General features: G+C 28.3%; 1 protein-coding gene across 1 annotated transcript in view; it reads left to right on the top strand.

Annotated features, from left to right (window-relative positions):
- LOC129609562 (dynein axonemal heavy chain 5) overlaps positions 1 to 27,744 on the top strand; it is a 64,279-nt gene that overhangs the window by 23,038 nt on the left and 13,497 nt on the right. Inside the window, exons 22-38 of the mRNA XM_055521542.1 lie at positions 1,514 to 1,724; positions 9,044 to 9,430; positions 9,631 to 9,725; positions 9,782 to 9,834; positions 10,549 to 10,624; positions 10,687 to 11,048; positions 11,107 to 11,340; positions 11,405 to 13,897; positions 13,975 to 14,162; positions 14,260 to 14,508; positions 14,573 to 16,141; positions 16,252 to 16,420; positions 21,186 to 21,338; positions 23,650 to 23,942; positions 24,012 to 24,504; positions 25,011 to 25,200; positions 25,274 to 25,430. Of these exons, the coding sequence (XP_055377517.1) occupies positions 1,514 to 1,724; positions 9,044 to 9,430; positions 9,631 to 9,725; positions 9,782 to 9,834; positions 10,549 to 10,624; positions 10,687 to 11,048; positions 11,107 to 11,340; positions 11,405 to 13,897; positions 13,975 to 14,162; positions 14,260 to 14,508; positions 14,573 to 16,141; positions 16,252 to 16,420; positions 21,186 to 21,338; positions 23,650 to 23,942; positions 24,012 to 24,504; positions 25,011 to 25,200; positions 25,274 to 25,430 (7,372 nt within the window). The remainder of the gene's footprint in view (positions 1 to 1,513; positions 1,725 to 9,043; positions 9,431 to 9,630; positions 9,726 to 9,781; positions 9,835 to 10,548; positions 10,625 to 10,686; positions 11,049 to 11,106; positions 11,341 to 11,404; positions 13,898 to 13,974; positions 14,163 to 14,259; positions 14,509 to 14,572; positions 16,142 to 16,251; positions 16,421 to 21,185; positions 21,339 to 23,649; positions 23,943 to 24,011; positions 24,505 to 25,010; positions 25,201 to 25,273; positions 25,431 to 27,744) is intronic.

Below are 27,744 nucleotides of genomic sequence, written 5' to 3'. Positions count from 1 at the left end.
GTTATGTTTGATAAGAGTCATGGAAAACACTGGACTGACTGTGGTAGCAATACAACTTCAAAATTTATTTGATGATATATTAAAAACTGTAAAAGTACAGTACCGAAATTTTGAAAAAAAACCTACAAATTATAGTTTCGAAAATTCGGACAAGCAAATATATTATTAAGGCTATGTTGCTATGTATGATAAAATTCCTTGAAATTGCATAACTCTTTGTCATAGTTGCTAAACATTTTCAAAAGTTATTTGATTATATTTTATAGAAACTATTGAAACTACTATATTTAGGTACGAATTAAAGTTTTTAACAACTTTTATATTTTTATAAAACTTACTTTTTCGAAAAAAAAATTATTTTAAATAATTTTTTCATTATTTATTTTAAATTTTATTAAATTTAGTTTATTGTTTTAGTTAACAAATCAATCATAGAGGGGCCATTTAACGGGATATGCACATCTTGGACCGTAACGTGCTTACAAACTAATAAGCCTACAAGCTTTCTAAATTACTAAACGGGATGAATCAATTTTTCGTTTCATTATTTTTTGTCTGAATTACATTAGATCATTAGTTGCCTAATCATTAGTTCTTAGATGTTATCTACAACAGTTAGTAATCAATAGTGTTAGTTATTGCGTAGTTAATAGCAATTATCACAGCCACCCTGCCTCCTGCCAAGAACACTAAACAATATAACAATACATAAACAAAAAGGAGAAAACGTATAGTTAATCATATTAACTCTGTGATACCCGTACGTATATGTTATCCTATTGGCGAATTTATAATACACTTCGAACAAATGTTCGTACAGAGATAAAAGTTGCAGTATTACCAAATCCATTTATGCAAAATTTCAGTACTATAATATCTAAGATATGACCAAACAACTATAGAAGTTGTATGGCAGCTAACAAAAGGAATCAATGAAGTTCAACGACTTTTATCACATATAACAGTCCCAGTAACATACTTGTTTGCACGATATTTCTTCATTATGCCGGGGATATATTCTGAGGTAATACCAAATAACAACTTTCATAAGCGCTCATGGCATCAAAACAGATTTTATCTAAAATAGTGGCCATATTACCATATTTTTCTATACAAAATTTCAGTACTCTACCTTGAGTAATTTTTAAGACATGGCCAAATATATATTGAATTTGTATAGTAGTTTCCACAAGGAGTCAAGAAGTTTTAATAATTTTTATAACACATAACCGCACTAATAATATATCCAAATAATTTTTGAAGTTGTAGGGAAGGTACCAAGACCACAGCCTCGATTACATTTGAATAGGGTTTCGGCATTTCGTCTATATCTCAGACAATTATTTCTTAGCGTTAGAAACGGTAAGGTAAATTTATAATATCGTCTCTTTTATTATTTTAAGTTTCTTAATATTTATATTGGTTTTTTATACAACCTTTTGTTAGTTTTATCTATGGTTTCATCCTTAAATAAAAAACATAATCTTTTTTATTTTTCTCTTTAAATAAAAAGAGGATTAGGTCGCATTTACAAAGGATTATCACAATCCGGTTCATGGGGATGTTTTGATGAGTTCAATCGAATTGAATTACCTGTATTATCAGTTGCTGCTCAACAGGTTGCTGTTGTATTAACGGCGAAAAAAGAAAAAAAGAAACAATTAATTTTTACGGACGGCGATACAATCGACATGAATCCTGAGTTTGGTATTTTTATTACAATGGTGAGTTAATTAATGTTATGCTTTTGTAAATAATATATCCTTAATATTCCTTTAAGATAAGGAAATAGTTTAATAAATAGAATAATCAACTATGTAACGTTGTTAGTTCTATACCAATGAAAATTTATTGGAAAATAGTAAAAATTTTCGTTTATAGCGAACTTTTAATGAAAGAAAGCAGACGTGTACAATGTACCAAAGTTATTGTGTTTTCGTTTTTAATAAGTTTAGCTTCTGAATTTATTTTTTATTCCTCTTCTTCCGCGGAAATCAAAAAAAGGATATTGGAAAATATTGATAATGGTTTAAATTCCTTAATGAGTTTTCAAGTAAGTGTCCTATCCTAATATGATTGGACAACAATTATTTGTTTTATAATTTCTTAGAGATTTTTGAAGAAAAATCAAAGCTTAATTTAACTACACTATAAAATTGGACTCGTAAGATTTTTATGAATCGTAAGAACTATGAATCGATTTGGCTATGTCTGTTTGTTTAACATCCCGTCAGTCCGTCCCAAAGATTATTTAAAAACAAAACAAAATTTTGAAATATTTATTTTATTGATGGGGCCAACATTCTTAAACATTTATTTGAAATTGTAGTTCTTAGACAATTTCAGTAACAATATAATCATGTCTCAGAAAATAGTTATGTTCTTGACACAAAAATATGTCTTATACCAAACAATTTCAAATTGTAATCAATTTAGAATTAAAAGTGGTTTAATAATTTTTTTGTTACCCTTTCAATTGAATATATTGAAATCTTTATTTGACTCCGAAAAAATAAATTTTCCAAAAATCAATTAAATTTTTAAAATACATAGTTAATAATTCTATTTTTACTTATGCACATTAGTAATTAGTTCAAACTTCCTGTAAATGTAAACTGGCTTTGTTAAAGTACATTTTAAAATATTGAAATTTTTTTACAAAAATCTAATCAATTTAATTAACTTTAAGAAACAAATTATTTTTAGAAATGAAAACTTTATTTTTAAAACATTGTGATGCAAGTAAAATTGATAAGATTTTCTCTTCAAAGTTCTGAAAAGTAGAACAAGAACATATTTTCTTTTGAAGTAAAATTTCCAAAACTTTTATTTTTTAGTTATAACTAATAATGTGCGGGTATTATACTATGGTTGTTAATTAAGGTTTTTATATCTTAACAAGAACGCTAAGAGAATAGAGTTAATTATAATTTTTGTAAGATATGATTGTGTTTTATTTTTCGATAAATGAGTTGTTTAAATGTTGGGAAGAGTATTATGAATGACTTTGAAGGTTAAATTTCCAAAAATAGAATTTATTCCCTGTTGAATTGTACTACGAAAATATTTTAATGAAAACTCATTCAATTAATTTTATCCCTTTACATTTTGTTTAAAAATACAATTGGTTTTGCACTCTTTATTTATTAATTATAATATCCTTTTATTATTGAACATAAATGTTTTTGTATATAATACTTTGGTTTTAATTAGGAATGTTTTCAAAATTTGAAAAGCCTATAGATAACATAGGGGGTAATGTAAATTATACTTGAATTTTGAATTATTTGCAACAAAAGAAACTGAGAGATGTTGTTCACTATTTAGTTTATAATTTTATAAAATCGTTTGACTTTATGACCTTTACAATAAGTTTACCGCATGTTTTATTCATGATCTATTTCTCCATGTTTCTTTTTTGTAAAATATGTTTACGCTATCATTCTATTTAACGTAGAGGTCGTGCTAGAATTTCAGTCTAGCAAATGATAGCGAAAGGAAGAAATGATAAACCTTTCCGCAAACGTATGTAGACTAGTGAAATGTGACACTTAAATATTAAATAAGATTTAGAATATTTCTAAAATGTATGAGAGCTAGGAAATTTCTTACAGAAACTAATAAAGTTTGGTCAAACCAATGGTCTATAATGTTTCCTAATGGAAACCAAAGGTCTATATGTATACCTAATAATGTATACCTATGTATAATGTATTTCTAGGATTGCATATATTTAGAATGAACGATTTATGCGGTTTTTGAAATAAAGCAAAAATAAATTCAAAGATTTGTTAACTCGATTTCAATGGTTAATTGCGTAAAGAAAAATTATTATACTTTTTAATGCCATAGAATTTACCGTTAACTTTTTGGGTTTACTTAAATTTGGAAAAGATTGCGGTTTCGGAAATATAAGGCGCCAAAAATTCAAATTTTTTAAATTTCAAGAGGTCATAAGTTCGGAATAAATTTTTACGATCATTTTGTTTTTTTAAATTTCAAGTGTGGTATGCTGCGTTAGAAAAAGCTCACCACTACTTTTCTGCTCTTACAGATTTTTAAAAATGTTTGTGGTTCCCTTACAATAAATAGTCAAAAAAACGAATTTTTAGGGTTTATGGGGTTATAACTTTTAGAGGGGGGCAGATAGGTAAAAATTTTCTTCTACGAAAATAAGTTTCAAGTAAAGGTCTATGTGAATATAAAATTTCAGCTTTCTACCTTCAAGGGAGTAGAAGTTTTATAGAAGAGTTTACATGCCCACAAATGGCGGACGGACGAGCGGACGGACAGAGTGAAACTAATAAGCACTTTTTTTAATTTTTTTTTGGAAAAGTACTAAAAACATTTGTTTTTAAGATACTAGTGTTTTTGTAATTTATTGGTTTATATTAAATTCTAGATCCCATACCAGTCGCATTTCATAATATTAAGCAATTTGAATTAGCAAATTTTAATATTAGTCAGTAAATTTCTATATAACTACCTACTAGATTTCACAATATAAGAGAAATACTGTGATCACATCAAACTTCGTATTTTGTATTTTCGACAGAAATGCTAGATTTTCTTCAAGTTAGAGAATCGTAAATGAAATATTGTCCCTTTTCTCATATTTCTAACCAGATATCTTAATTTTGAATAGTTTAATTTTGATGAAGTTTTATTTTGAAGTTTCTTTTGTGATTGAATACCAATGATGTTACATCTTTACACATTTCTAAGAAAAAAGTTATTTCTATCATTTTTTTGTACATTATATTTAATCTGAAAAACGTGTACATTAAAGCTCATTAGTCTTTTTTAACTTAAAACAAGACAATTACGAAGTGGTTTTACTTTCTTGGGCTTTTTCAGTACAATAAATTAGATTTTTTTTTGTACTTTCATGTAGATATGAAAGATGAGATTGAGGTACTTGCTAGTACTTTAGACGGTAATCGTTATTAAGCTACTTCACAAATGGTAAAAGATGAAAAGTGGTGCATCTTGAAAATTCAAAACGACATTTCATTTTCACATTCACAGTCAAAAATTTAAAAGAAAAAAAGTAAAAACCAAATCTCCATATGAGTGAGAAAGGGATGAATATAATATTTCTAAATACATTTATCTACATTTTAAAGGGATAAGGTCTTTAAAAAAATTGATCCTAGAAAAAAAACATTGATTTAAAGTTGATTAAAGATTTCGAAGTTGTTTATTTTAGGGTTTTAGGAAAAATCCATTTATTATTTATTTAAATTTTTGCTTTTTTCTGTTTGAGAACTAGCCCATTTCATCTATTTGCTATAACGAAAATAATAAATTTCTTCTATAAAGAAAACAATAACTTTATGTCAGAACCAAAAGGTTATTGTTATTGTCAATTTTGTACGAAACTAATTGCTTATTCACCTTCGAAACTATTAACGTCATAAAATAACTTCACTTGTTTATTTAAAATATTTTAATCTTCTGAGCTTTTACGACATTCTTGAACGTGTAAAAGAAGTGTTGTACCTATACAAACTGTTGAAATAAATGACTGCAACTATTTATTTATTAATAAGAAATATATTTTATTATTGAATTTTTAAAACGTTAACTTGATCAACTCAATTTGGATTCCCCGCAAAAAGGATGCGATTTTAAAAATTCTTTAAAGAAAATTCTTACCTTTCATGTAAGAATAATCTTATAAAAAAAGTTACCACATTTTTTTATTTTTCCACAGTTTTATAGTTGAATGAATAGGTAAAAAATTTAGTATTCAATTCAAAGAATATTTTTTCCCTTTTTATTTTTTTCTCTACTGAAATTTTCTAAATCCCAAAAGGGTTCATTAGAAAAAAGATTTTTATTCGATTTACACAGATTTTATCTTTTTTAAAGTAGTTACCGATTATTTTTTAAGAAGTTAATTTTAACATATTCAAGTATTTTTTAAAATTCATTCGATCTTTTATTCCATGTTTCATAGTGATTTATGTCGTGTATTATTGAATTGGAGGAGAATTAAAATTTCACAAATTCAATTCCATCAACGCATTTTCTCTGTACTTATCGGGGGTCCAATTTAAACCGAGCTTAGCCAATTAACCAAAAAAATGTGAATACCTCAAGCGAAAAATTTCCCAAGCAGGTTTGATTTTAGAGTAAATTGAGAGTTTAATTATAACAGGTTTTTCTAAAGATGCTTTTTAAATTAAAGGAGGCGCGAATTATGAATTTAAAATCGAATTGTTAAACGTTTAAAAATTTCATTCGAATATTGATACAATTGTAATTTTAGCACCCATTAAAATCCGATTGTGGTTTTTTTACCTCAATTCTTCCCAATTTTACTTTTACTTTGTGATTATTTTGATTATTTTATTGATTAGTTTACCCTTTTGGTTGGAATTACAAAAAATAAAAAGCAACAAACCAGAATAATACTAAGTAAATTAAATCTTTTGTTGGTGAAAAGGAGAGACTTTTTCTTTACCTTAATGTGCTCAATTTAAATCAAACAAAAAAAAAACAAAGAAAAGAAAACTTTGAAAAAGTGTTTAAGTCCTAACAAAATTTAGTAAAAGTGTAAGTATTTACATGTGATTAAGATGTAAATCAAGGATGATAGGAAAGGACAAAAGGGTCAAAGAGAACATTTTGGTTTTTGTTTTGCTTCTTACATTATTGATTGTGGTTTAAATTTTTACACAATTGACAAAATTTTTTTTTTAATTGAGGCGATAAGGTACGAAAAATTTTAAGGAAACAAGGATTTCTAAATGCTCTGTGATGAGCAAAAAAGTAGAAGAAAAGACTATGCGTTGCTTTTATTTATCTAGTTTACTGATCTAAAATTTACAATATTTTTGGACTGTCTAGACTTATATTTGGTGCGTAAATAGTATTGTAATATTTTTTCAATTTTCCAACAATTTCTAACAAAAATACATAGAGATATATGTATTTAATTTAAAAGTTGGACCTCTTTACAAGTGTGCTCTCAGTATTGATAAATCTTAGTTCACTTTTCTAACAAACAAGTTTTGCAACAAGTTTCGTGTTCTCTCTGCTGTTCCAAATTAAATAACTTTTTTATCTTAACTCAAATGAAATTTTGGTACTTATAAAATTGAAGTCACTACTTTAACGAGAACAACGATATACATATATACATACATCCGAGTAATTTCTGTCCGAATACAGAAGCTCATTTGTTGTTACGTACTACATTGCACTTTGAGTTTGTACAGCATCTTTGCTTCTTCACTTATTTTTACTAACATATTTTCAACTACCTGAGTTTTGTACATAATGGTTAAAAGGGTACACCATAAAAAATTTAAAAAAATAAACTAAATATAAATCGTAGTTTCAAAGTACACTAATTTTAGTTCGTAGTTTCAAAGAATTATTTAAAAAGTAATTAGTGGCCATCAATTACTCAAAAATGTTTGTTATCATTACTAAAAGAATGATAAAATTCTGGGTATGATGAAAGCAGAATCTTCTTTATTTGTATGCAGATAGAGAAATTCAACTTAACAATGGCAAACATAAACGTTTGATTCAATTGTCTCCATATTTTAGTTTTGTACTAATTGCTTTATGTATATACACTTGTAAATAGTATTGATAAAATTTTTTTGTTTCTAAAAATAAAATTTTTTCAAATTTCAAATTGAAAATTCCAAAACTTCAGAAATCTCTTTCTTACATTTTATTGAGAACTTATAATTATATCTGCGAAATTTTTTATACTAACTTTGCTTTTGTAAAGCAATACGCAAAGTGTAAATGAAGCAATATTATGCCACTTACAGCATTTTATTTAAATGAAGAATGTCTTTAATCTTTAATGATCAATTTGAAAAAAAGTTTTTTCATTTTATTTCAAATTATTATTGATTTGCTTAAATAGACGAATTACATGGTTTCTTTTTCTTAAAGTATTTTATTGTTTTCCTACTTGATAGTTAAACATTTAAGATTTCAATATACAATAGATATGTATACATAGATATAAGGGAAGTCCTTTAATCCTTATTACAACTGTACGTGTGCTATCAATTCAATAACCGTAGATGAAACACAAAATAGTCAAAGAAAATTGTTTTTGTTATTTCACATAAATTATGTATTACTAATAAAAGTTCAAAGAGTGTTTTCTTATTCTAAGAAAAAGATACATATATAAATATTTTATATTAGAATTTCGAAAATAAAAATTTCCCTTCGTCTCTTACTTTTTTTTGGAATTGAAGTTTCTAATAATTTATTAGAAAATGTTTTGGTTTCATATTATGACGAAATTTAAATTGCAAATTTTCTTATTTTCTTATATACTTTTTTGTTTTATATAAGTTTTCACATTTTTATTATGAGTACAACTGTGCCTTATCTAAAATTATCTTGTAAAGAGAAATCTGCCCAATTTGCTAAAGGACCTATGTAAAAATCAGAATTTACATTTTTGAATTTTTAAATGTACTACAGTTTCCATACTCCAAAGTATTCAGAAATAGAAGTATGGTTCAGAAACCAAGAATTTTTTTTCAAAATAAAAGTTAAAATTAAGTGAGAATCGATCCATAAAATTTCATTCAAAAGATCTCGTAAAATTATTTCGATGTTTTCTATCACTCTCTAACCACAACGAATTAAACAATTAATAATATTATCACATTTGTGACAGTTTTGATATTAGTAGGTGTTGTCAAGTTTTCTAGTGTTTTAGCTAACTAAATTTTATTGTTTAATTCATTTAGGACTTTGGAATCTTAAAATTTGCAATAACTTATAATACACGCAAGGTACGTTTTCAAAACAAAAATGATTTTTATAAATCAATTTAGACTCCACATTTGAGGGCATATTCCTTCATTAAATATTTACCAGTTTGGACTATTTCGGGATTCGTCGACAAAGATGTTGTGAACTACTCGAAAAATGTTATTATTGTACTTATGATTTTTATATACAAATATTTACTGTATACACATATAGCTATAAAATTTTACCAATATAATTTTACTCATACTTTATTGATGATAATTCTTTCTTTCTTTAGAATCCAGGATATGCGGGTCGTCAAGAATTACCAGAAAATTTAAAAATTCAGTTTCGTACTGTTGCAATGATGGTACCAGATCGTCAAATTATTATTCGTGTTAAATTAGCATCATGTGGATTTCTTGAAAATATAACATTGGCGAGAAAATTTTATACATTATATAAATTATGTGAAGAACAATTAACAAAACAAGTACATTATGATTTTGGTTTAAGAAATATTTTATCAGTTTTAAGGACATTGGGTGCTGCAAAACGTAAAAATTCTAAAGATACTGAAAGTACAATTGTTATGAGAGTTTTAAGAGATATGAATTTATCAAAATTAATTGATGAAGATGAACCGTTATTTATGTCTTTAGTAACAGATTTGTTTCCCAATCAGGTAAAAAATTTAAAATGTACACATTATAACCTCGTTATAAACATAATATGTAAGCTCATAAAATAAAAATTCATGTGTACACACTATACTTACGTAATGTGCTATAAAAATATTACTGTTTTATTTTATATATCTAAAATTCTAAATGATAAATATAAAATTAGAGATAATTTATTTTTCTCTTCTTTCTTAATACAAAGCAATTGGAGAAAACAAATTATCCTGAATTGGAGGGAGCTATAGCCCAACAATGTGAAGAAAATCAATTAGTATTCCATCCACCGTGGGTACTTAAGTAAATTTAAAAGATATTTTGTATTATTAGATAATTAATAGAAGTTGTTTTTTCAGATTAATTCAACTTTATGAGACTCAAACCGTTCGTCATGGTATCATGACTTTAGGTGAGTACAGATAATAAATTTGTATTCAGAATTGTTAGCAAAAAAAATATATCAAGGATGAGTACAAACGATAGAGTTAGCTATTGCTTAACGAACCTTTATTAATTTTCTTGTACATTCACGAAAATTTTTTTTATAAATTCGTTAAGAAATTATCTTTCTTTTTTAAATTCAGCACGCAATTATATTAAGAAGATTAAAAGTTTTTGCAAAAAAAGAAATTTTGTATTTTTAAATTAATCAAATTTTAAAGGTTGTCTTTGATGAAATTCAAAAAAATTTTATAAAATATCAAAAAACCTACAGTTGGCGAAAATTTGAATAAAATTGCTATTATAGCAAAATTTAGAACAATAAACATCACGTATACATGTATGAACATGCATATATGAAATGAATGTATGTGTAAGAAATTTTATTTAATTTTCAAAAATGTAAGATTTTATAGTTCTGTCTATGATGTGAATAAATGTTTTAAAAAAAGAAAGGTATTGAAAATTTAGAATTATAAAATTTGCCAAGTATTTAAAAAAAAGAAAAACATTAGTTTGTAGGATTGTAATTAGGGTAAAATTTCGGAAATCCACATTATCTGCATTATATGATTATATGATTGGGTATAAATTAGTAACAATCTGAATAAATTTACATTAATTTAAATAAATATTCAGTCCACTTAATTGAATAAATGAATATATATTTTACGGTAACCAGGACCCAGTGGTGCCGGTAAAACAACTTGTATCCAAATTTTGATGAAATCTTTAACTCAGCTTGGTGATGCTCACCGGTAAGTGAAAGTTAATGATATTTTTGTATTACTTCTACTTAATATTTTTTTTTTTAATGTAGGGAAATGCGGATGAATCCAAAAGCAATAACTTCAGCTCAAATGTTTGGGCGCTTAGATGTAGCAACAAATGATTGGACGGACGGTATTTTTTCAGCTTTATGGAGAAAAACCCTTAAAATAAAGAAAGGAGATCATGTTTGGTTGGTCCTGGATGGCCCCGTAGACTCTATATGGATTGAAAATTTAAACTCAGTGTTAGACGATAATAAAACTTTGACATTAGCTAATGGTGATCGATTATCAATGGCGGAAACTTGTAAAATTATTTTTGAACCCCATAATATTGACAACGCATCACCAGCTACTGTCTCACGTAATGGAATGGTTTATATGAGCTCGTCGGGCTTAGATTGGGAACCAAGTAAAATATTTACAAATTCAATTCACATAGCATATTTTTATATAAAGTATTCTTTTAGTATTACATGCTTGGTTAAAAGGAAGATCCCCTGGAGAAAAAGCAGTTTTTAGTGAACTATTTAAAAAATCATTTATTATAGTTTATAATTGGGGAACACAAAACCTGCGGTTACGTATGGATGTTTTGCAATTTAATATTGTAAAACAAATGCTCTTACTTATTGAAGGATTGATACCAACGAAAAAAGAAGATGAAGCTGCCGTTAGTATGTCAAGTCAAGATTCAATGGAAGGTACTTTAATAGATTAAGGTAACAATTTTTCTCTTTAAATAATAGCTTTATATTTCAATTTTAGAGGATAATTTAGAAGAAGCAAAACCTGAAGAAAAAGAAGATCTTTGTACACCGGAACATCTTCATCGACTTTATATATTTGCCCTTACGTGGGGCTTAGGAGCCTTTCTTAGTATTGAAGATCAACAAAAACTCGACTCTTTTGTTAAAGAAAGTTTCCCGGAGCTAGACTTTCCAAGAAAAGAGGATGATCCAGCAAACTCCATTTTTGATTATTTTGTTACAACAACGGGTAGTTGGCAAACTTGGAAAACTCTTGTTACACCATATTTGTATCCGGAATTGGCAACTCCGGATTATTTAAATATTTTGGTACCTATTATAGACAACGTCCGTATTGATTTTCTTATTTCAACTATTGCAAATAAAGAGAAAGCTGTCATGTTGATTGGAGAACAGGGTACTGGAAAGACTGTTATGATTAAAAATTTTATGCGTAAAATGAATGTTGAGACCCATATGAATCGTTCATTTAATTTTTCTTCAGCTACAAGTCCTTATCAGTTTCAAAAAACTATTGAAAGTTATGTTGAAAAACGTGTTGGAGCGACATTTGGCCCACCAGGTGGACGTAAGCTTGTTGTGTTTATAGACGATATAAATTTACCTGAAATAAATTGTTGGGGTGATCAAATAACTAACGAAATAGTTCGCCAAACAATGGATATGAAAGGATTTTACAGTTTGGAAAAGCCTGGAGATTTTACAAGCATAATGGATGTTCAATTTGTTGCTGCTATGGGTTTACCTGGTGGTGGCCGAAATGATATTCCGTCGAGATTAAAACGGCAATATAGTATTTTTAACTGTAACATCCCTGACGATGAATCAATTGATAAAATTTTTCGAGCCTTAGGAGAAGGTCATTATAATGCAAAACGCGGTTTTACAAATGAAGTACGAAATCTTGTTAAGAGATTAATTCCACTAACTAGATATCTATGGTTAAGAACAAGAAATAAATTATTACCAACACCAGCGAAATTTCATTATGTTTTTAATTTAAGAGACTTGTCTAGGATATGGCAAGGAATGATTGGAACTTTGTCGACTGTAATAACATCAGAAGGTGTTTTAATGCAGCTCTGGAAACATGAATGCACCCGAGTTTTTGCTGATAGATTCACAATATTTCAAGATAAAGAATGGTTCCGTACAGAATTGGTAGTGTTAGTAGGCGACGAACTAGGTGAAAGTTATAGAGAAACGGTTGCAGCAAATCCTGTATTTGTTGATTTCATGCGAGATGCTCCTGAACCAACAGGCGAAGAAGGCGAAGATGCAGATATGGAGTTACCTAAAGTATATGAACCAGTGCTTTCCCATGATATTTTAAGAGAGCGTTTAATAATGTTTTTGGCGCAATTTAACGAAATGGTTCGAGGTTCCGGAATGGATTTAGTATTTTTTCCAGATGCAATGTTACATTTGGTAAAAATATCTCGGATCATTCGTCATCCTAGAGGTAATTGTATGTTGGTTGGTGTTGGTGGTTCAGGTAAACAATCACTAACAAAATTAGCTTCGTTTATTGCTGGCTATAAAACTTTTCAAATAAGTTTGACACGATCTTATAATGTTGCGAATTTCCTTGAAGATTTAAAGCTACTGTATCGAACTTGTGGTGTGCAAGGAAAGGGGACGACATTTTTATTTTCTGACCTCGATATAAAAGAGGAGGGTTTTCTTGAATATTTGAATAATATTTTGTCTTCGGGAGTCATTTCTAATTTGTTTAACAAAGATGAACAGCAAGAAATCGTTCAGGAATTAATGCCAGTAATGAAACGTGAAAATCAAAAGAAAACAGCAACTCCTGAAAGTGTTATGGAATATTTCTTGCAAAGGGTGTGTCACAATTTACATGTTGTATTTTGTTTCTCCCCCGTTGGGGAAACTTTCAGAACACGTGTTCAACGGTTTCCTGCGTTGGTTTCTGGTTGTACTATTGATTGGTTCGAACCATGGCCGAAGGAAGCTCTTATACTAGTTGCTGAACATTTCTTAGATGATTTTGAAATAGAGTGTTCTTCTGAAGTAAAAACAGAATTGGTGGAAGCTTTAGGAACAATACAAGATATAGTGGCGGAAACTTCAAATGATTACTTTCAAAGATTCAGAAGAGCAACACATGTTACACCGAAATCTTACCTGAACTTCTTATCTGCTTACAAAAACGTTTATTTGTTAAAACAAAAAGAACTAGGCGATGGCATTGAAAAAATGGATACTGGCTTAGAAAAATTGAGAGAAGCGTCAGTTTCAGTGGAAATCCTTAAAAAAGATTTAGTTGTAATGGAGCAAGATCTCGCAGAAGCATCAAAAAAAGCTGAAGCAGTATTAGTTGAAGTTACTGAAAGGGCAATGCAAGCTGAAATCGTTAAAAACCAAGTGCAAATTGTTAAGGAAAAAGCGGAGGCTTTAGTAGCATGTATCGCAGAAGAAAAAGCTTTAGCGGAGGAAAAATTGGAAGCAGCTAAACCAGCTTTAGAAGGTAAAAATTTAATTGAGTTTGTGTAGAAAACGATGGCATTTTCATACATGGAAAACTATTACTTTTTAAAATAACAGAGGCGGAGGCTGCTTTAAATACAATCAAACCAGCTCACATAGCTACAGTGCGTAAATTAGGTCGGCCACCCCATTTAATTATGAGGATAATGGATTGCGTATTGATATTATTCAAAAGAAAACTACATCCATGCATACCAGATGGTGGGGCTCCATGTCCTAAACCTAGTTGGCAAGAGTCTTTAAAGGTTTTAAAATTCTTTCATTTATATTTTATAAACATTTTATTGCATATTTCATATTTATTTTTTATTAGCATTTTATTTTATAGAGATCACTTTTCAGATGATGGCGAGTACAACTTTTTTATTACAACTTCAAAATTATCCTAAAGATACTATCAATGATGAGCTGATTGATTTACTTCAACCATATTTTAGAATGGAGGATTACAATATGGAAACAGCAAGGAGAGTTTGCGGTGATGTTGCTGGGTTATTATCTTGGACCAAAGCTATGGCATTTTTCCATGGTGTTAACAAAGAAGTACTGCCACTAAAAGCAAATTTGGCTTTACAAGAAGCAAGGCTTAAAGTAAGTATTAGTTATATACTCTATTTATTAGAGTATTCTTTTATTTATACACGATGTTTTATAGGTAGCTATGGAAGATTTGGCTGGTGCTGAAGAGCAACTACGTGAAAGAGAAGAAGCTTTGCAAGCAGTTAAAAATCAATATGATAAAGCTGTTGGAGAAAAACAACGATTAACTGATGCTGCTAATGTTTGTTTAAGAAAAATGACCGCAGCTACGGCTTTAATTAATGGATTAGCAGATGAGAGAACGCGTTGGACAAATCAGAGTAAAGAATTTAAAATTCAGTTGGGAAAGCTTGTAGGAGATATTTTATTGGCAACTGGTTTTCTCTCGTATTGCGGTCCATACAATCAAGAGTTTCGAGAAAATTTATTAAAAATTTGGATGGCCCTTTTAAAAACTCGCAGAATTCCCTATACAATTAATTTGAACATTATTAGTTTTTTGACTGATTCGGCAACAGTGTCAGAGTGGACTCTACAAGGATTACCTAATGATGAGTTATCTGTCCAAAATGCTTTGATTGTTACTAAATCAAGCAGTTATCCGTTACTTATTGATCCGCAAAGTCAGGGAAAAATATGGATTAAGTGTAAAGAAGATGACAATGAACTGCAAATCACTTCTTTGAACCACAAATATTTTAGAACACATCTTGAAGATTGTTTATCTTTAGGTCGCCCATTACTTATTGAAGATGTTGATATCGAATTAGATCCAGTTCTGGATAATGTTTTGGAAAAGAATTTCATTAAATCTGGAAGCATTGAGAAAGTTTTAGTTGGTGATAAAGAATGTGATGTAATGCCGGGTTTTATGTTATACATAACCACTAAATTACCGAATCCCGCATTTAGTCCTGAAATAAGTGCGAAAACTTCTGTAATTGATTTTACAGTTACAATGCGTGGGCTAGAAGATCAACTTTTGGGGCGTGTTATATTGATGGAAAAAGCTGATTTAGAAGCTGAAAGAGTTGCATTGTTTGAAACTGTAATGCAAAATCAAAGAAATATTAAGGAGTTGGAAGAAAATTTACTGTATCGCTTAAGTTCATCACAGGGGTCGTTAGTAGATGATGAAGCATTAATAAAAGTTTTACAAACAACAAAATCCACGGCTGAAGAAGTAAGCCAAAAACTAATCGTTTCTGCTGTTACAGAAAAAAAAATTATGAAAGCTCGTGAGGAATTTAGAGCAATTGCAGCACGTGGATCCATTTTGTATTTCTTGATTGTTGAGATGAGTAATGTTAATATAATGTATCAAAACTCTTTGAAGCAATTTTTAGTAATTTTCAATAACTCGATTACGAAGTCGGCTAAAAGTGCTATAACTGAAGAACGTATCCAAATTATATTGAGGTATTTAACATTTGAAGTTTGGCTTTTTGAAAATCGTTCACTTTATGAACGTCACAAGCAACTTTTTACACTATTGTTAGGAATTAAAATAGATTATCACAAAGGCATAATATCACATGAGGAATTTATGTCATTTATAAAAGGCGGTGCATCCCTAGATTTGAATGCCGTGAGACCAAAACCATTTAGATGGGTTTTAGACATCACTTGGCTAAATTTAGTCGAAATAAGTTCACTTCAAATATTTAATGATCTATTGGAAGTTGTAAGTTGATTTGTATACAGTTAATAGTTTAATAGATTATTTCAACTTAGTAAAATAATAAATAGTGGTTTTATTCGTTTATATGTATATGTATTTTTGCTAACATACAGATAGAAGCAAATGAAAAAGATTGGCGTACTTGGTACGAAGCCGATAAACCTGAAGCTGAAGAAATACCATGTGGATATCAAACTAGTTTGGATTCATTTAGAAAGCTTCTATTAATCAGATCTTGGAGCCCGGACCGTACTATTTCGCAAGCTAAGAAATATGTTGAAGGTACTAAATCAATATTTTATGTGCTTACATATATAAGTGTGATGGTAAGCTTATAGAATTATTTATTCATAAATCTTTTTGCTTGATATCGATATCAAGAAAAAAAACTTATGAAATTAACGAAAATATAGAAACACTGACAAAAATCTATTTGAACTTATTTGTTGACATTTAATTTTTCGTAATATTTGTATACCCCATAATCTGACAATAATTTTAGATAATACTTAACCAAAATCGAATGGTATGTGATATGAAGAACCTTTCAGTTATAGGTTATTTAATTTAAATGCTTTAAGGATATAAGTCTATGTTGTCTGACCCCAAATATATATAAATATGAAAATATGTATACGTGCAATTACGTAAATTTTAACGAAACTAACACACTTGAAAAACCTTTCTTACTATATGTTAAATGTGTTAACAAATTTTGAGTTCTATAAACACTTTTTTAGTTTGGAATAGTCTTCTTTCAATCCACTTGACAAGGCTAAATTTTTTATGTTATTAATTTCCAAGAAAAAGAAAATGTGTTAAGGCACCTAAGGATAACAAAAATTTCTCTTAATTTTTTTTTACATGTGCGGACATTTTTCAAATAAAGTAGCATATAAGAAGGGGTATATATTTTTTCTTCCCGTTTGTAATTTTAAGAATTACAAATCTTTTTCTCTATTGAACTATTGAAACTATTACTACACACGTTTTATTAAACAGAGATTTTCGCATTATTTACTCGTGTTATTTACTCGTGTTATTTGGAGAATAAAGTCTTCATCTTGCCCACTAAATAAATTTGTAGGTTAAAAACATTAGTATTATCGAATTCAGTCAATACCAATCTTTGAACAAAATTAATATACACACATACTGTAGAACGATTTTGGGAACAACTTAACAATTAATCCCAGACATTTTTAAAATAAAAGTCGTTTTATCCGTTTTCATTTAGAGAAAATGTCTTTCGTAATAAGTGGCGTGTTTTTATACAATTATCCTAAAGTTAACCCAACTTAATTCTTGTACAGTTTTGCTGATATATAATTTTTTTTTAGTTTCTCTTTTGATTTTCCTTTTAAGAAATTTTCTATTTTAAAGACATTTTTATTTTTAAGAAAAACCATTACAAATATTCTTCTTTATCCATTGAAGAAATTTTCATATAAAAGGTTTGTAAATAAAGTATTGTTATGGAAAATGGATTAAATTGAAATAATTTACATAATCAGAACTCTGAGGAGTGTGAAGTAGATAGTAAAGAGTAGATAGATAAAAAAATTCAATAAAATCCAACAAAGTTTGTGCTTGATCAAAGGAATAAGATTTTTGAAAATCATAGAAAAAAATAACAATTTGTGTTACATTTGTGTTGTTAACGAAGAACTTTGGCAGAATATTAATAATCAATTTTTGATTAGCGAGAATTGAAAATGAAACTATTAAATTTTCATTTTCCTTGTTTTACGTCCGAATATTTAAATGTATGCTTTTCTTGTATTCCTTGCAAACACTTAGTATTGGTTGCAAATTAAATTTTTTGAGAATGAAAACATTTTTATAATTTTTTTTTATTGGTGTGAAAAGAATACTTCCTTTTATTCGGAATAAAATACTTTTATTTTTCGCTAATATATTTCGTGCGCTACATACGCACTTTATCAAAGCTGATTTTCTTCTAATTAAGACAACAAACAATAAAAATTGAAATCTATTAAAATTAGGAATATTATACCTGACTTAATATAATCTACCTGACTTAATCTAGAATTTGATTATTTTTTTTTTTTTTTTTTTGTTATTATTTACAAACTAAATTTATACCTGTTTTAAACCTTAAAACTGGTCAAATAATTAATTTAAAGAGCCAAGTAGCCGCGTTACCTTCGTCCGCGTTTAGTAGGCAGTCCTTGTTTGATTTGTATATCTGCATGCTTTCATGAACTTCTCTCCTGTGTTTTCCTTTTACCTCTTTTATTACCTTTAAGTTATCTTTCGTGATTTTGTGGTCCGTTTCATAAATGTGTTTTGCAACCATAGAATCGAAAATCCGGTTAAATCCTACTCTCCTTGCACGTTTTATTTCACTTAAATGTTCCTTAAATCTTGTTGTAACGGGTCTCTTCGTTTGTCCTATGTAAAATTTATCGCAATTATTACAATTGATTTTGTACACACCGCATCTTTCATGTATCTTTAATTTATCCTTAGCCGAATTTAACAAACTCCCAAGTTGATATTTACTAATGGTTTCCGATGTCCGAATATTGTGTTTCCTTAGTTGTTTAGGAAACACAATATTCGGACATCGGAAATCATTAGTAAATATCAACTTGGGAGTTTGTTAAATTCGGCTAAGGATAAAATTGAAGATACATGAAAGATGCGGTGTGTACAAAATCAATTGTAATAATTGCGATAAATTTTACATAGGACAAACGAAGAGACCCGTTACAACAAGACTTAAGGAACATTTAAGTGAAATAAAACGTGCAAGGAGAGTAGGATTTAACCGGATTTTCGATTCTATGGTTGCAAAACACATTTATGAAACGGACCACACAATCACGAAAGATAACTTAAAGGTAATAAAAGAGGTAAAAGGAAAACACAGGAGAGAAGTTCATGAAAGCATGCAGATATACAAATCAAACAAGGACTGCCTACTAAACGCGGACGAAGGTAACGCGGCTACTTGGCTCTTTAAATTAATTATTTGACCAGTTTTAAGGTTTAAAACAGGTATAAATTTAGTTTGTAAATAATAACAAAAAAAAAAAAAAAAAAAAAATAATCAAATTCTAGATTAAGTCAGGTAGATTATATTAAGTCAGGTATAATATTCCTAATTTTAATAGATTTCAATTTTTATTGTTTGTTGTCTTAATTAGAAGAAAATCAGCTTTGATAAAGTGCGTATGTAGCGCACGAAATATATTAGCGAAAAATAAAAGTATTTTATTCCGAATAAAAGGAAGTTTTCTTTTCACACCAATAAAAAAAAATTATATTTCGGAAAAATTATCAACCATTGAAAAAAAAAAAAATTTTTTGAACATTTTTATAAATTTTATTATATTCAAACGTCTAAGAAGTACTAGGCGAAGATTTAGAGTTATTAGGCTTCATGTTAACATTGATGCTCAGGCATGTCAAATACATTTATCATCACGGGCCATTTTAGGGTTTTCGTACAATGCTTCGGGCTGCACAATAAAACACTTAAACTACTAAATTATACTCGTATAATTTGTTGAGTTGTGTACAATTTGAAAAAGTGTTTAAAAGAAAAAAACGTTTCGTATGATATGATTGTACGTCATGTAATTGTATGCCTTAGTATTCTACAAATATAATTCCATCAGAGAATGTTATTATACCCGTGCGAACGTATGTTCGAAGGGTATACTAAATTTGCCTTGCCGTTGGTAACGCTAAGAAATAATGGTCTGAGATACAGACCCAAGTGTACGTTTTTGATCAGGGTCGAATTTTGAGTCGATTTAGCTTTGTCTGTTCGTCCGTCCGTCCGTCCCAGCGATAACTCAAAAACTTATTGAGCTAAGTTCACCAAATGAAATTTCACAAATGATTTATTGTAGTAAGTGCTAGAACCCTATTTAAATTGGGCATGATCGGTGTATCGGTTCGGGTAGCTGCCATACAACTTCAAAATTTATTTGGCTATGTCTCAGAAACTATGAAAGTTGTGGTATTGAAATTTCACAAAAACGAATATATTAGTAGGGCCAATATGTCTGATAGAAGTCGTTGAAATTACTTTGCTCCTTCTGGTACATGTCATTCAACTTCAAAAGTTATTTGGCTATATCTCAAGAACTACAAAAGTTGTAATATTGATATTGCACACAAGCGAATATATTAGTAGGGCCGATGTGCTTGATAAAATTCGTTAAAATTTCTTAGCTCTTTCTGATAGTTGTCATACAACTTCAATAGTAGTTTGGCACACACAGTATTTTGAAAAATACATTACTGAAATTTTGCATAAATTAATATGGTTATACGGAAACTTAAAGTCAGTTAATTAATCAGTTATGGCATATTTATTCGCACATAGGATAACAAATTCGAACGGGTATCACAGATTTGACAAGGTCAACTTTATTCTTTCTCGTTTACTATTGTTTTTATGTGGTTGGTTGGTTGACGTGGCAGGTGCAGCACGTCCAACGCACCCCAATTAGCACAAATGTTTTATTTTGCTACCACTACCCCATAATCACCAGGTCCTTATTGAGCGTACGGTAACAGGTACCACATCTAAGTCTCCCGATTCTTTTGATTAGTCAATTTAAATTCCAGATGTCTATTTTCGATATTCGTTCAACCTCACCACACTTGCTCTACCCCATGTAACGAGTTTGCCCCAGTTCAGAACCGGAAACTCGCAGAGAGAGTGAAAAATAGTCTCATTCTTGTTCATTTCTTGGCAGCTCGGACACGTTGTGTTGAAGGACCTGCGTCCCGTGTAGACTGCCGTGAGGAGCCGTTATTATTTTTGTCATCGTTGAATTTTCTTTTACTTTCTTTTATTAAGCTTTTCAAACTGATACAACCGTATTTTAATTGTTAATGTTAATTTTTTTAGTTATTTGATTCTTGAAATTAGTAAAGTTGGAGTTTTCCAGAAATTAATCATTTGTATTTTCGTAGGCTACTTTTGAAACTTATAAAACTGAAAAATAATTTTTGACTAAAATTTTACAGTTTTATACTTGATTTTTAATAAATATGTTTTCAGAATCGTTGGGTCCCGAATACAGTGAAATTCAAATTCTGGATTTGGAAACAACATGGCAAGAATCAGAACCACGCACACCATTTATCTGTTTACTCTCAATTGGTTCAGATCCGTCTACACAAATTGCACAATTAGCAAAACAAAAAGAAATACGTGAGTATATTGATTATTTTGGAATCGATTTAATTAATGAATTTTAATTTTATGGGCATGTTCAGTAAGCATGTTTATTGTAGTAACTTAGATTTCATAACTTACTAATTTTTTATTAAATTTAATTGAATTTTTGAAATCATATACAATAAATTGAAATAATAAACGATCTTCTAAATTCAGAATAATTTGCAACGGTGATTAAAATTTCTAATTCAATTGTTTTCAAAATTATAAAAGCTATTCATATTTTTTTCTAATAACACGTAAATTGCGGAATCCATGATTATATTTGATTAGTGAAATTCAAAAAAATTATTTATTGGAAATTGAACCAATATTCTGAATCAAGAAGTCGAAAAAATGAAATTATTCATTAAAATTATTTGTAATGAAATTATATCCCTAATTGGCAGTCAAATCAAGTACATATGTATTTGTTATACAAGGTGATTTTTACTAAGTGTTTACTGCTTAAAGCGTTAGCATTGAAAAAGATAAAATTTTTGTGCCGAAATGGGTATCAAAATTAAATGGTTTTCACATGAATTGTAAGAAAATTTCACAAAATTTTTATTCGAAAATGTTGTTTTTTTCCAAATTTCGTTCTAGTAAAATTTCGCTTTATTCCAAAAAAACTGGGAAATTGCCCCTTCTGGAAACTGGTTCCATCCGTTTCTGCATATGTTTACAAAACATCAACAACCCTTAAAATAATAAAAGTGAAATATACGAAAGTATCCTTGTAAAAAATTTATATCTTCATGAACATATGAAGTTATGGCCACTCAAACTCCCAAAAATGCTATTTGGCGACAATTTATTGAATGGTATTATTTTCGTTATTTTAAAATCATCTTATAAGTATGTAATATGTAAATGTATGCTGAAAAATATAATTTTATTCCATATCAAATCTTTAAAAATCATGAAATGCCAATGGTATTTTCCATCCCCATTGTTACTAGCAAAATATTTAATATATTTCCACGTCTTACAGCTTTTAATAAAGCTTTAGATAGTGGGACAAAACTGTGCCAAAACAAAAAATTAAAATTTGAAGAAAGTTTCTGTCAGGTAAAGCAGGCAAAAAACTAAAAAAATAAAAAAACGAAAAAAAATTTAAATTCCTTATAGAAACACAAAATTTGGTTAGTGAAAATTTTATGAAATTTTCTTAAAAACCGACGTAATTTGATACCTAGTTCTGAAAAAGATGTGTGATAAATACTTGGTAATTAGTCATCCTGCAAATACATATATTATTTACCTCAAATATAATTAAAAATAGTAAAATTTTAATATGTGTGTTTCATAAAAACCAAATTCAGATTTTGCTTTAATAATTTTTTATGATCTTTAGATATTTTATCGCAGATATATTGGTATGTGGTATTTCCATGCATGGCCTAAAATTTATTCGCTGGAAGCGTTTCCGAACAACATTATAACGCTTTAATACTTGTTGCTTTTAAAATTACAGATGGTTGTTATTAAATATTTTAGTAATGTGTGGCTATAAATGTATAAAAATTTTAGAAAATAATTGGAATATATTTTTTGATTCATGGTTATTTTTTGAATCATTTTCCAAACACGTTCAAATTTTTAAATAAACGAGCTTTCAATTTCAACTTAATTTATCAAAATATCGTAGCAATAAAATTAAATGCCACCATATACTTACGTAAAAGTTATATTTTAATATATTGGCAGTTGAAAAAATATAAAGTTGACTACTACAAGCTTAAAACATTGAAGCGAATGTTATATGTATTTTAATTAATTTGCAGAAAAATTTAATAATTTATTTAAAACTACAATTACTAGACATAATTGATAACATATTACGTAAACATATTGATTTTTTTACATTGATTTTGAAACTAAAACGGAAATATAAAATCTCTCTGGCTTTAAGAATTAAGACCTTCTTTAACTTTATAGGATTGTTAGTTTTCATTAAAATTAACCTTCAATTTATTCGTTGAACGCTTTTAATTATCTATATTAGCAGGGAGATATTTTAATATAAAGTAAACTTTTTGCTAAATAAATTAAAAAAAATCGAAAAATTCCGCTAATGCAAGCTTATAGAACTGGAGAGAACACGCACAATTTTCAAATTTAAAAATTCAAGTATAAAAACTTTTTTTTGAAAATGAGTAACAATCCGCAAATTTGTTAAAACATTACTTCTGCTTGGAAAATAAGCTTATTAGAAGTCAACTACAAAACAATCATTTAACATTTACAAAATTATAATTTTTTGTTCTTTTTATTCATCATTACTTATTACGCCAACATTTAGCTCTAAAATCTATTTCAATGGGTCAAGGACAAGAGTATCATGCACGTAAATTAATAATGGATTCCATGGCAGGTGGTGGATGGGTTTTATTACAGAATGTTCATTTATCATTATCATTTTGCAATGAAGTTATTGACATTATTGTCGAAACTAGTCATATTGAAGACTCTTTCCGATTATGGTTAACTACAGAACCACATGCAAACTTTCCGATTGGTTTACTTCAGATGGCGATCAAATTCACCAATGAACCACCACAAGGTATTCGAGCATCAATGAAAAGAAGTTATCAGGTATTTAAAAATTTTACCACTGATTATAAATTTTTTAATGCGTGTTTTTGTTTTTTAAAAATTACAAAGGCTTTCAGCCAAGACTTCTTGGATTACACCTCAGCACCGCAATGGCCTCCTTTATTATATACAGTAGCATTTTTGCATACTATAGTTCAGGAAAGAAGAAAATTTGGTCCATTAGGTTGGAATATACCATATGAATTTAATCACGCTGATTTCGCTGCTAGTGTTCAATTCATTCAAAATCATTTGGACGAAATGGATCCGAAAAAAGGTGTTTCATGGCAAACAATTTGTTTTATGCTGGGTGAAATACAATATGGTGGTAGGGTTACAGATGATTTTGATAAAAGATTGTTAATCACATTCTGTGCAGTGTGGTTTAGTGAGTCATTATTAACCCAAAGCTTTGAATTTTATAAAGGATATAAGGTACCAATTACAAGGAATATTAACGGTTATGTTGATTATATTAATTCGTTACCTATTAACGATACGCCTGAAGTTTTTGGATTACATACGAATGCCGATATCACATATCAAATTAATACAGCTAAAGGTAAGAAAACATCAAGTATTTGGAATATTTTTGTTGTTGTTCAGTTACCATGTTGAAGGTTTACTTCTGCTACAAAATCTGCTAACAGTTTCGGTATACATGCGTATATACATATATGTACGAATAGAATAATTTATACAAGTGCAATAATTAATAAAAGTTTTACAAATTTCCACAAATAAAATATAAATGGATCGGTTATCTTAAGCTGCTTACAACTTAAAAGTTTTATTTTGAAAATTTGAAATTGTGCCGTCATGAAATAAATAATTTGAAGTAGTCGACCCAATGATCAATAGAAAAATAAAAGCGTGATTTATTTTAAAATATACCTGTTGCTATATTTCAATTCTGATTTCGGGTAAATAATTAAAAAGCCTGAATTTACTCGTGTTAATTTATTTTCAAAAATAATTACGCTGGTAATTTTATATGAACGAAACTTAATTTTTTTAGAAATTGTATACATACTCGTATTTGCACTAAATTTTGTAAAAAAATTATAGGTATTCTTGACACAATTCTTAGTGTACAACCGAAAGAGGGTGGAAACACAGGTGGTGAAACACGTGAAAGCATAGTATATCAACTGGCTGCAGATATGTTGCGTAAATTACCACCACCTTATAATGCATATGAAGTAAGAGAATCACTCAATCGTATGGGACCCTTACTACCAATGAATATTTTCTTAAGGTATAATAAAATTAAAAAAAAACAAGTTTCTTTTTAAGACCATTTAGATATTTCAATTAATTCTAATAAATAGGCAAGAAATTGATCGAATGCAGCGGGTTATTAAAGCGGTCAAATCATGTTTATCAGATTTACAATTGGCAATCGATGGTACAATAGTTATGAGTCAGTCGTTAAGAGAATCTTTAGATGCCATGTATGATGCAAGAATACCAGAAAGATGGATGAAAGTAAGTTAAAATATCAACTTTTGTTTTTAAATTTTTTATTTGAAATGAGATGGAAACGAAATTGTTTTTGAATTCAAACAATGGACGGCATTACTAAAATAATATATAATTTTATTTTCTTAATTTTGGACCTGAGGGAACATAAATGAAAATATTTATATTTTATGTTTATAATAAATTAATGAAGAAAGAAATCAAATCAACAATTTCATAAAAAAAATTTCTTTACAAAAAATTCATAAATTACGTCCGCCTTCATATTTTGAATCAAATCAATAAAACTTTGTAAATTATTCTATGATATCGTAGACATAAATCGTTGTAAAATTTATAACAAAATAATTTCGAATTTTTAAATTTATTTGTTTTGAAGAACGATTTTCTGTTGAAATTATCTAATTCGTCTGATATTTTGTTATATGTATGTATGTATATATGATGAAATTAAGTTGATTGTTCTTCAGATCCGCTTTTATAAGCAAGGATGAATGTTGCCTAAAGTAAAACCTGTTCTCAATACAACTATTAGTAGTTATTAAATTAGATAAACTCGTAGGTATTTAATTTCTCAGCGAGCTATGTATAGTGTAGAAATTGTACACTAAAGTGAATGGCAATAAAGCTTAATCGTTTGTATTAGAACAAAATTAAATTTGAGATGTTATTCACGTTTGTGTTTCATGTTTTTGAAAGTGTTTCTGCAATATCAAATGTGTTTTAAACAATAATTTAAAATTTTCAATTAAACTTACTCAAAACATTAATGATATTAAAACGTTAATAACATTAGTGATATAAGTCATGATTTATGTACGTCAAAATATTATTTTTGTATCGCGAATTGTTGATATTGTTCTAATCACATATTTTAACCTAATATCTAAACTGTATTAAAGAATTGATAATGTAACTTGTGGAGTTCAACAAATAGAATAAATTTTATTAGAGAAATTATTGTTATTCAGTTATAGCATTCGAGCGATTTGGTAAATCCAAATCACCGCAAACCGTTTTAAATAAATTCAAAGCCAACACTGTTGTCAACAGAAAGTGATCAAATCAGTTAACGATATAATTTTAGTGCTACGAAAATCTTTTCAAATCGAATTTAAAAGAAAAATAAATAGAAGAACAAATCTTTTACGATGATTTATTTTCTTCATGCTGAGCTTTTCTTCTTAACGCTCACTCAACTCGTAAACGTCTTTCTTAAATATCCTTTTTATTTTTGCTTTGTTTTTGCTTTTATGATCCATGAAAATTTTAACGCAGCTGGATTTCTTCCTTTTTTTATGGGATTTTTTTCAGAGATTTTCTTTTGGTTTTTATATGTGAACATTTTGAATTTCTTCTACTCGTATAAAAAATTTTAGCATTTCAAATATCAAAACAAGTCAAAAACAACATATGTACATACATATAAGGCAGAAATGATATAAAATAAAAATGATGATGATGATGATGATAAATAGAAGAAAACTTTCACTTCTTCATTCCTATTTTATGTACAGTTATTTGTTAGAAAGAAAACCAATTGAATTTTTCTAATAATATTTTTTTTGTTTTCCTTTACAATTTAAATGAAATGGAAGAAACGATTTGTTATTATTATGGTTAAAAAAGTTTTTCATTGAAAATATTTCTGATTACAGGTGAAAAGTTTCAAACTTCTAGGTGTAGCATATAAATTTTTTGCGGTTAATATATACACTTGTGTATTCGTTTGTAATACCTAAAGCGGACAATTTTGTTCGATTTCAGCACCTCGTTGCATATAATTAAAAATATTTCTGATTTTTGTCACTATCCGTTAAGAATTGTTTTGATATTTGTGAGAGAATGCATATATAAAATTTCTTCCGAAATATTTTGAAAATGCTGAGAATTAGTAATAATGGTTTGTTTTTGCTTTTTACGATTTATTAGAGGTTTCTTGCTCCTATTAAATTGCTTTTGAAAATGTACTACTAATTTGCAGAGCTTAGAAAACAATAAATATATTTTCTGCTCTGTTATTTAAATATTGCTCTGTTATTTTTGATGAAATTTTATGAAAATAAAACAACAATTGTCGAAAGTTATTTATCAAACTAGTAATTCGAATTGTAAATGAATATTGTGTTTTTAAAGGAAAACTAGGGTCTTCTAAAATTACTTGTTTTCTAAAAGCTAAAATATGAAATAATGTTAGAATGCAGAAGAAATATAGACAAAATATTAAAAGTTGCTTGCTCTCTGTTGTAGCTGTTAATTTCAAAATTAAGATTTTAATGCAAAAATTGAGGTGAATGTAGATATTTTTTCTTTACAATAG

The sequence above is a fragment of the Condylostylus longicornis genome, unplaced genomic scaffold (assembly GCF_029603195.1).
Source record: "Condylostylus longicornis isolate FDR11 unplaced genomic scaffold, ASM2960319v2 ptg000040l, whole genome shotgun sequence".
Taxonomy (NCBI): Eukaryota; Metazoa; Arthropoda; class Insecta; order Diptera; family Dolichopodidae; genus Condylostylus; species Condylostylus longicornis.
The sequence above is the reverse complement of the archived record's forward strand: the minus strand, read 5'-3'. Positions and strand labels throughout refer to the sequence as shown.